General features: G+C 31.1%; 1 protein-coding gene across 6 annotated transcripts; it reads left to right on the forward strand.

The window, feature by feature from the left end:
• Positions 1-1,044: 1,044 nt before the first annotated feature.
• LOC111613533 (UV-stimulated scaffold protein A-like) lies at positions 1,045-9,961 on the forward strand. Of its 6 annotated transcripts, none has more exons than XM_023354878.1 (4): positions 1,045-1,240; positions 2,863-2,973; positions 5,153-5,238; positions 7,817-9,961. In XM_023354878.1, exon 4 carries the CDS (start codon positions 7,839-7,841, stop codon positions 9,867-9,869), a length of 2,031 nt encoding a protein of 676 aa, XP_023210646.1. In that variant the 5' UTR covers positions 1,045-1,240; positions 2,863-2,973; positions 5,153-5,238; positions 7,817-7,838; the 3' UTR covers positions 9,870-9,961. The 6 variants fall into 6 exon arrangements, with proteins under 6 accessions (XP_023210646.1, XP_023210650.1, XP_023210649.1 ...); XM_023354880.1 differs by having other exon boundaries at positions 1,177-1,201; XM_023354879.1 differs by lacking the exon at positions 1,045-1,240 and adding an exon at positions 1,247-1,841.
• Positions 9,962-10,663: the final 702 nt, after the last annotated feature.

Consider the following 10,663-nt stretch of genomic DNA (forward strand, 5'->3'; position numbering starts at 1 on the left):
GCCGCGATTTCTGATATTATTTTTCTGCGAAAACTTCGTTGACCTTTGGAGACATCATTAATATAAATAATTTTTATGGCCGTTAAATAAGAAATGTTTCTTTCACAAGAAATGTATAAAATTACAGTACTAAACAGACGATAGGTCGCCTAACTCGCCGTAGCGTGACGCTAGACGGCGAAAAATATATATTTAATTATAATAAAGTTACAATAAATTAAGTTAATATATAATTATATATACAGTACCTAATTTATATATAATTAATATATAATTATATGTACAGTACCTAATTTATATATAATTTATATAATACTGTCCAGACGATAGAAATCTCTCCGTAGCGTGGCGCTACGGACGGCGGGTAAGTAGTTCGGCTGCCCGATGACGTTTTACGTATTATAGGAGTTATTTTTACCATTGTTTACAGATAATGCCACAATTTTTATAGGAATCATAACTATAGGAAACGCTTTTATAGGGGGATCTACTGTACTTTTTTAACAAGCGACGTATAATCGGGAACGACGTAACTCGAAACCGACGTAAGTCGAGGTATGCCTGTAATTAAAAACCGTAATAAAAGTATACATTTTAAAGAAATATTTATAAATTTAAAATACAGTACTCAAAACTAATTTCATTATTCTTTAAAAGTCGTGGAACAATGTCAATTAGTTTTATGTTCAAATGCAGATAACGAGTTCAATGGTCGGTTAACCACCATAACCACCCGGCAGTCCTATTCGGGAAGACGTTATATCAAGGTTTGACAATAGCTCTTTTTTTAAAACTCTCCGCTCTGTGAGCACTAAGACGACCTTTCTTTGTAAGCCCATTATGGATTCGGTCGGGCTTCGGGTGATGAGAGACGGGGCCCAACGTATCAGGACGGACCAACATTCGAGAAATTCCTAGAGTTTTGATCTGTCCGGATTCAATTTCGGATCCCCCGGAGCCGTAGGCCGCCACCTTAATCGCTAAGCATTCCGGCCGTCCGACAGTAATTCTAAGAAACTAAGAAAATTAATTACGTTATTTGTAACTGAACTACCTTTTATTTAAATATGAGAAAATTAATATAATCGAAAATCCTAAATAAGATTAGTTTTTAAATTATTTATTTATCTCAGTGAAATATTTTAACTTTGAAATTGACTATTTAAATCCTGGCAACACTGATCTAGTATCAGTTATTGAGGTATGATGGTAGGATTTTTGAGAATTTCCAAGAATTTGGGTAATTAAAAACAATTTATATAAAAATAATGTTGTTTAAAACTTAAGAGAATAAAGTTTTATTCGCTATAATATTCGAGATCATTGGTTAAAGTTTACCTAGGGAACCCCAATGGCGGCGCTTCCAACTGTTCGTAGTCCTGACGGACTCCTCCCGGAGGGGAGCCGCCTAGTGCCAAACGTCACTAGTTATTGATTCACGGTAGTTTTTGAACAAAATTAAAAAAAAAAGAAAAAAAGAAAACCTCTACTAAAAATTTAATTAATTTAACCTAACCTAACCGAAGCGCCGCCAGTGCCCTAGTTCCCTAGGTAAACTTTGACCTTTGACTCCTATGGTATGCCAATTGTAACATTTATAGTCCAACTAGGGACGTGTTTTGGAACTGATGAAAATGGGGTCTAAAACTGATTGAACTTTGGTTATTTTTTAAAATTTATTTATTTATTGATCTATAAATTGGGATATTATGTTGGCGTGTTAATACATTTGCTCTGTTCAAAGATTGATTCTATAATCAAATATTAAAAACACAAAAAACCAGGGATGGTCCATGGAAGTCTGGGATGTATGTTCAACTACCAACAGGCGTGGTTTACAGGTATGATAAGGCCCTAACGTTCTTATTCAGAGCTGCAGTTGTACCAATATAAGTGAATTGCATTGAATTTTGTAATGTGTACTTTTTTATATTCATTTTTGACTCTCCCCCTGTGGGTACTAAGAGATGCTTTCTAGTTGTGGTTTTGGGTTTGGCTGGGCCCACCCACAACTGATGAAGCTGGCCTAGTATTGAGGTACAGTCAGTGGAGTAGTGTGGATGTCAGCCATCTGGTGCGGAGGAAAATTTCGCTGTCCCCTTAAAAGACTAAAATTCAGTTTTGTCACAGAATAAGTAATGAAAAATTTCGTGCTCGTTTCAACGTCCGAATCCTAGGTGCGACAAAAATATGAAATGAAATGGTTCAAATGTTTACAAGATATTATTATTATTTATTGTAAAATTTTGCACCCCCTAAAAGTGCCGCCCCCACTATGCTACGCCACTGGGTACAGTCTAAAAAATTCCTTGAATTGCTTGCCTGGATTTGATTTTACATTGTGAACAAATGTATTTTTTACACTTACATATTTCATACACTTAAAAAATATTTAGCCAAAATAAATTTATTTTGAATGTAGAAATGTTGGAAATTAACTAATTAAAATACATATATTAATCATTTTTTTTTAATCAGTAAGTTACATTTTTCTGTAAAGTTCACTTAATTCTACAAAATCTTAGTGTTTAATGATGCTAAAAACACTTATATTTTAAAGATAAATGATATTCAATCTTTTATCTTAATTTTGTAACACGCATCTTAAGGAAACTACTCAGAGGTAAATCCAGTTCGAGCTACTTTTCTTGGTAGCTACTCCGTTGATTCCTGACAATGAATATATGTAATATGAAAGCACTTAAGTTTTCTAAAAAGTTTTAGTTCTAAAAAAATATCATTTTAAATTCAATTGTCTTTATTTTTTCCAAATCATTGTAAGTGTCTTTATTAGCAAATGCATTCATAATTTAAATATAAATGTATTTCTTAAATTTTTAATTTGATTCTATTTAAATACAGATAGTGGACTTTAATTGGACATTTGCATTTTGAAAAAAGATAATTGAAGTTTTAAGAAAGGATTTCTTCTTGTTTCTGTGTAAATAATACAGGCATAGAAGCTACACCATAGTAAGTATTGTGTAGAATTGTTGTTATATTAGTAAGTATTTTCAAAACAACTTTGTTTTTGAAAGTCTATCTGTGACAGAATGGATAACACAACAAAACATTGATAGTGGAAGGTTTAAACCTGACCATGTGGAGTTTACAGGGTTTTTTTCATGTGTATAACACATAAATAGGGACAAGTTCCATGGGCATTTATAGAAAATTTTCCAGGGAGAAAAACTTGGAGACAAAATATTACATCAATATACAGTGGGTGATCGGTTAACGAACAAATCGGATAACGAACACTTTCGCGAAAGATTTTTATAATCGGACAACGAACATATGTTCGGATAACGAACACTTCACTGAACAAACACAACAAGCGACGTAAAATAACGAATACCGATTGGTCTTCCTTTGTCTCAGGCAACAATTTGAAACTTTTTGGAGCGCGGGAGACGTCGACATCGACGTTCTACCCAGTATATACTGATCGGATAGTATTCCCCCAAACTTTGAAATTCTCCCTTGTAATTCCAGCCTTTTGTATTTCTGACAGAAACAATTCTTTTACGTTTTCTTTTGAAAATGCGGATTTATGCCGATATCTGCTATTAAAGATCTTTTGAAGAAGTAGGAAGATGTCAAAACAACGGTCTTAAAATGGCATCCAAACCAAGTTGAGGTTAATAGGCCTAGGGATCTCTACAATTACAATGCTCTTAATTACTTCTGAAAAATCATGAATAAGACAGAAAAGCAATCGACATTGGATAGATTCTTTAACCCCCACAAACAGAAAAAACATGACTAATAAAAATGCAAGACCGTGTATATATGTATTTTTATTATTACATATGAATAAACGTAGTAAAAAAAGTATATACTTTTTTTATTTTGGGGGGTCTCCAGAACGAATTAATTAAATTCCCATAGAAACCTATGGTAAATCGATAATCGGTTAACAAACAATTCGGATAGCGAACAAAGTCTTGGAACGGATTATGTTCGTTAATCGATCACCCACTGTATCTTTATTTAATTAATTGATTTTTCTGGGTTTTTCCAGAGTAGATTACAAATATAGAATACAGTATTGCGTCAAAGTGTCCTGTGGTGGAAGGTGGAAGGTTACATGTCTCAATCACTTTTAAAATTATAATTTGCAGAATTTTTTACTTATCCCAGTGACAAATGCCTCTTATTCTCCCATCTGCAGATGCTCATGCCAGTTTCCCTTAGATGTCCTTTTGGGAAGTATACCCTACTTGGCAGATCATTCATATGTTGCTTGTCCAATTCAACGATCTGGTTTTATATATTCTAGAAATTCACTCTAAATTGGTTTGATTATCCAATTGTATTAAAGCAACTTTACTGGGCAATGTGCTTGTCGTATGATTTCAATCAGTTCATTAATTGAACCATTACTAGGGCAAGGTTTTGGAACAAAGCATGCCAAAAATTTGATGGTTGGCCTTTATTTAAAAATGTTTAACTTATTAACTATGTTTAGAATTTATAAATCTGTTATATTCTGAAAATGTGCTAAAATATTTTGAAAATATTAAATAATTAAAATGACTTTATTTATGAAAAACGTTTTTTAATTAATTAATTTTGTTGTTATCGTTTTTTTAATGGAATTTATTGTGGTAATGAATTTTGAAATAATCTGAATGAGTGGATTAGAATTGAATTTAAATACTTCTGTATCATTTCAATATTGAAAATGATTTCCCTACACATTATACATGTTGTAAATACAATTTTTCAGGTGTTAAATGTTTTATTTTCTTAATTTATTATTTAAGAATTGAAGAAAATAAAACAAATTTAATCAAATGAATGAAATGAAAGGTATGGGGCTGTCCATAAATGATGTCCACACTAGAAGGGAGGGAGGGGGTTATAACAAGTGGGAGAGGAGGGATTGAACTTCAGTGGATATTCATTTTATTTCATTAAATTTTCTACAGTTTATGCATTTTATTATTCATAAAATGATAATGGTTTTGAGGGGGAGTTGACTTTTGTTGGACGTTCAAGGAGGGGAAAGGGTTACAGAAACTTGAACAAACTGGAACAATGGAGGAAGAGGGAGTAAAAATTTCAAGAAAAATGCAGATGTGATTTATGGACAGTCCCTATCATATAGCATCTTTCACTTTGATTTCTTTAAATCTTTTAATTTTAGATATTGCTAGTCTGCACAGTGAAAGCATAGACATGACTCAGCCTGAGCCGGAAGGGTATTTCAGATGAAAGGGATAGAAACAGCATGTGAGTAAGAATTAAGATTAAATAATTTTATAAGTAATATTATTTGTAAAAAAAGAAAACAATAAAATTATTTATGATAAACAAATATAAACATCTTATGAAACTCAATACATTACAATAAAGCTACGACGACTGCCATATAACTATAATTTAATTAATCTAAAATTATTTTATTAAATTATAATTATTAAATTTAATAAGTGATGGTGCCTAATGCCTCCTTCTACAGTCAAATTTATCAGTAATGTATAATTTTTATTGCCAATATATAGCCTGGTGTTATAAGGCAGTTGTTATAGTTTTATTTATGATAAAGATGGTATGAAAACATTTTTGAATTTAAAATAAAAACAGATGAAAGAGATCAGATCCATGTCTCAACTCCCAAGGGGTAGCCATATGTCTCCTTATATCCTCTTCATCTGACATAGACCATAGATTGATGTCTACTCTTCTACTGTGCAGACTATAATAACTATATTCCTTAAGAATTCAACATTATGCATCAGCAAAACTACTATTAAGAAAAGATCACAGAGGCCCTCAAAATCTATAAATCAGTGATTAAGGGAAACTGTCAACTACAAGCAGGGCCGTGCCGTGCTATGATGCAGAAATGCGGCCGCATCAGGCGGCACCGTGAGAAGGCGGCATAAAAAACATTTAAGGGGTAGAATTTCAAAGACTTGCATCATACTTAGAAAATATACCGCACGGCCCTTGTAAGATACACCAAATAATAACAATTATAGCCTATATAAGACTAATAATTTATATAAAGGGCGGCAAAAAAACATATAAGGGGCGGCATTTCGAAGACTTGCATCATACTTAGAAAATCTACCGCACGGCCCTGACTACAAGGACCTAAACATGATAATGGATGCTTGGAAATCCTTGTTTGATGTCTACACAATGGAATGCAGTGCACATTTTTGTTGTTATTTTTTTTGTCATTTTTGTGTAGGTTACAGTGATATAGATTGTAAAATTTATATTTATATTTAAACACATTTGGTATTCAGTTATTGATGTTCTGTCTGTTAGTATTTATAATTGATTTTTGGAACATTAACCCGATGAAGATCATTAAAAATGATCAAAAACATTAGTTTTTCCAGTTAGTGAACCTTTTTGCTGCTATTCAAGGTTGTATGTGATTGAGTATAAATTGAAAAGTTAGTCAATAATAAAAAATAACAATAATTACTCTTTGTACTTAACATACTGTATTTGATTTTGTTATTGATTTGATTTATTTCGATAATTGGAAAATTTTATATAAAATGTACAGTTCCTATTTATAAGACAGGAAAATCAATTGTTTATGATCTGTTTTGAGTTAAGAACTATGATCAAATTTTTTTACAGTAATTACATGGGTAAAGCAGAAAACATTTTTACATTGAATTCATACTTTACAAAATAAATAGATGAACAATATTTTCACTTAAGCTTTACGCACTATTGTTCTGTGTTTACTTCTTAGCATAATTATCTAACCAATTTCTCAGCATAATTATCTAACCCAATATTTTATCTATATTTTTATGCTGCCAGATAGAATTTGGTTAGAAAGTTACAAAGCCATAGATGAACAAATGTCTTCATATGTTACATGTTTTTCACTGAGAAATTTCTCTATTTGTCCAGACAGATGAAAGTAGCACTATGAGAGTCTCTAGCTACAATATTGTACATTATTTTGCTTGCATTTTGCAAAAACTAGGCAAAGACTTTTTGATCTGTTCTAATATTTATTACTAGATATTTTCTAGGAAAATGAAACTGAGCTCCACATCTAAGTTTTTCTGTTTTAGCTTTACATGAAAAGACAAATATGGTAAAATACTTATAATGTTCTGTCTAAAACAGTTTAAAACACACAGGTTATGGGGAGGATATGCATGTCCAACATCATAACTGAGAGAAATGTAAAGAAACATTTAAAACGTCACGTGTAGGCTGTTGGACATTTTAAATGTCCAACAGCCTACCTACTCCAGTAACCAGTTAAAATATGCAGGCTCTGCATATTAAATGCCTGTCATAAGATCAAGATAAAAAATTGTTTTAGAGATTAGGGTAAATTGACAACAATCAGAAATGTCAGCTTGCAATAGGTTGGTAGATTTTACATGTCAAACTTTGATCTCAAATATCTAGACCCATAGATCAAATTCCAAAATTCCAGTTTTGTCACATGGGCCTTGCTGAGTTTTATTGTACATATTTGCAAAAAATTGTGTTTAGTGGTCATGCAGTTGCTTTAAAATTTGATTGTAGACAAAACATTTTCTGACTTATGCAGAGTTCTGCTCCATAAGTGACTTTAGTTGTATCAGAATAAAACAATTCCCTTATAAATAGTTTTTTCTATTTTTTTGCTAGAGTGAATGTAAAATATTTTATTTAATGTAAATTTATTCTGTGAGTAAATCGAATGAAAGTGTATTAAAGTGAATTTATAGAATTTTTCAAATTCTTTAACTTTGGATTTATTATGATATAAAAAAGTAGCTTTAGTATAAATTTAAAATGTAGCAATTAAATTAATTATATAAAATTGTTATTTCAGAGTATTTATAACATTTATCAAGATGGCTTCTGATCTGGAATTACGAAATGAATTGTCGGCTCATTTAGAACAGTTAACGACTAATGGAGATAAAGAATTAAATCAAGAAATTATGAAAAAAGTGAAAAATATCTGCAAAAAGTCTGAAGAATATGTTAATCATGCATTTCACGTAATTATGATGCAAATTTGTAAACCTCATTCGGAAATCCGCTACAGTTCCCTTTTAGTGATTAATGAGTTATTCAAAAGGTCGCATATTTTTCGTAAACTTTTACTGTCAGATTTTCAAAATTTTTTAGAACTCTGTGCTGAAACTAATAAAGACAAGTTACTACCACCTCCTAAAAATGTAGGAAAAAACCTAAAAATTAAAACATTAAAATTTGTTCAAGAATGGAATGATCAATTCGGAGAAGATTATAAACGTTTAAAACTTGGTTTTAACTTTTTGAGAGAATGTAAAAAAATTGACTTCGCAAATCTTCAGGCGCAGGATGCCTTTATTCAGAGAAGAGACGAAGAAGCTAGACAACGTCAGGAAAATATTATCCAAGACAAAGTCAATAAAACTTTAGTGGAGATGACAGATAAGATTCCTGAAATTGAGAGTGTTTTAAATCAAATGGATAATTGTTTCAATCTTCTGTTTCCAACTGTTAATGATTTTTGCAATGATTTAGAAACCCCTTCTACTTCAAAGCTTTCAAGCATTTTAGAAGAATCTAGTGAAAATGACAAAGAAGATCTTGAAGATAAATTGGAAGTTGATGAAATGATGAGACATCACGGGCTTAAAAATATGAAAGATAATTATAATCTTGAGATTGTAATTAATCCTTGTGTTCACATGAACACAGATACTTTGGCTATTATTGAAAATTTAAAAGATCTCCATACTCAGATTAATAAATGTTTATTACCAATGGTTGGTAAATGGTTAAATATTTTTACAAAAGGATCTAATTGTTCAGGTTCACTTAAGAGAGCAATAGACTTAAAAAATTTGCTAATGACTAAAATTGAAAAGTTCAGAGAACTAAAAATCTTACCTGAGCAGAATTCTGTGGATGATGATCATGAGGAGGAGGAGGAAGAAGAGGAATTTATAGCTGTAGAAGAAAAAGAAGGCTTAGAAACTGTAATTCCACCTCATTTAAGACATGAATATGGTTTAGAACCCATTAACAATAATAATAATAAACAAAATACAAAAGTGAAAGATAATGTAGATGAAACAAAAGATCCTACAACAGTTGCATCAAATCTTCATGCAATATATGAAAAAATGGGTAAAAAATTACAAAACAGAAAAAATGAAAAAACTGAAGATCCTGTTCCTTGTTGTAGTAAAGACATTGACATAGATGCAAAAAAAGCAGAAATGCTTTCTAAAGCACCTCATAAACCCTACGATATTGATCTTTATCATTGGGAAGACGAAAAACTTGAAGCACCAACCATTATAAAATACGAACCCTGTAATAAATTTTGGTTGCCAAGTCATGTTGACGTAACTGAATTTCAGTTAAAAGACGGTGCAGCAGCTCTTAGAATGAGAAAAATAGACTTTACTGGTGAATTTGTTCCAGTAAAATGGAGCTGTCGAGCTCCTCTCCCAAGTGGTAAATTATGCCCCAGGAAAGACAGATATAAATGCCCTTTTCACGGAAAAATTGTACCTAGAGACAAATACGGAAATAAAGTAAATTCAGATGAAAAATCTAAATTGAACATAGAATTGACAAATGAGGAAAGTGTACCAGATTGGCAAGATCCAGAATTGTTACGAGATTTAGAAGCAACTACCGGTATTAATCTGAAAATGCCAGAAAAGAGAAAGAAATTACAAAAAAAATCTTTTCAAAAGAAGAAAAAGAAATATCCTAACTTAACTGATGTTACTAAAGAGGAAAATACTGTTCGAAAAAGGCTAGAGAAGAAAGTCTTTAATAAAAGAGCCGTTCAAAACATCTGTGAGCAATTGGATTCTATTGATAGGAAAAAATATGACGATAAATTTGGAGATCAGTGGGCTTATGCTTTTAAGTAGTAAGACTGAAAAGTATTCTAAAATGCTATATGTAATTAAGATTGATATCTATTTATACAAAATATTTATTTAATAAATAATTTGCATAAAAATATTTTAATAAAATTTATTTACTTTACGAAATCATATTATTATTCAATACTTGAGATATTTACTTAAAATTAAGAAACAATATAAATATTTTATTACTTAAACATTTTATTAGAACACGGATAAAAAATCTACAGAAAAATAATATAAATCTAATCAACTAAAATTTTTAGCAAAATAAATTTAAAAGAAACTTGTTGTTTAGAAACATTTCCAGAATAGATATTTGTGTCCGCTGTTAAAATATAATATTCAGTTTATAATTGTAGATCACATTGAAAATATAAGTAAAGTTTAGTCTTGACCTTACTATTTCTTCAGCATTATTAGACTCACTTTTTGTGCAGTTACTGCTTTTTAGGGATTTGGGTTTGTTTCGTGGCCAGATACTACTACTGTTGTCAACCTTTTCTCTCTAAATATGGTTCCGTTGTCTTTTCTATGGGCTAGTGGCTGTGGCATCTTGGGGTTTTTTTAATCTTCCAGATTAAGAGAGAGCCCCAACATGCCACATCCATTTATCTATGACCACAGTGCCATAGATAAGATGCCAACACCTAGCAATTTCATATTGAAGTACAGTGTATCCTTTGCATTTTAAACAGGAATTGGCATATTTAGTAAATGCATTGCTTTTCAGTCTTAATCTTACACAGATTATAAATATTAATGCATAATTGAACTGCATATATATATATACAAAA

This window comes from Centruroides sculpturatus, unplaced genomic scaffold (assembly GCF_000671375.1).
Source record: "Centruroides sculpturatus isolate CEXI.00-Female unplaced genomic scaffold, Cexi_2.0 scaffold1871, whole genome shotgun sequence".
In the NCBI taxonomy this organism is placed as follows: Eukaryota; Metazoa; Arthropoda; class Arachnida; order Scorpiones; family Buthidae; genus Centruroides; species Centruroides sculpturatus.

What these genes read in the sequence shown, in the direction of transcription:
- LOC111613533 (XM_023354878.1), top strand. Translation starts at nt 7,839, where the DNA reads ATGGCTTCTGATCTGGAATTACGAAATGAATTGTCGGCTCATTTAGAA.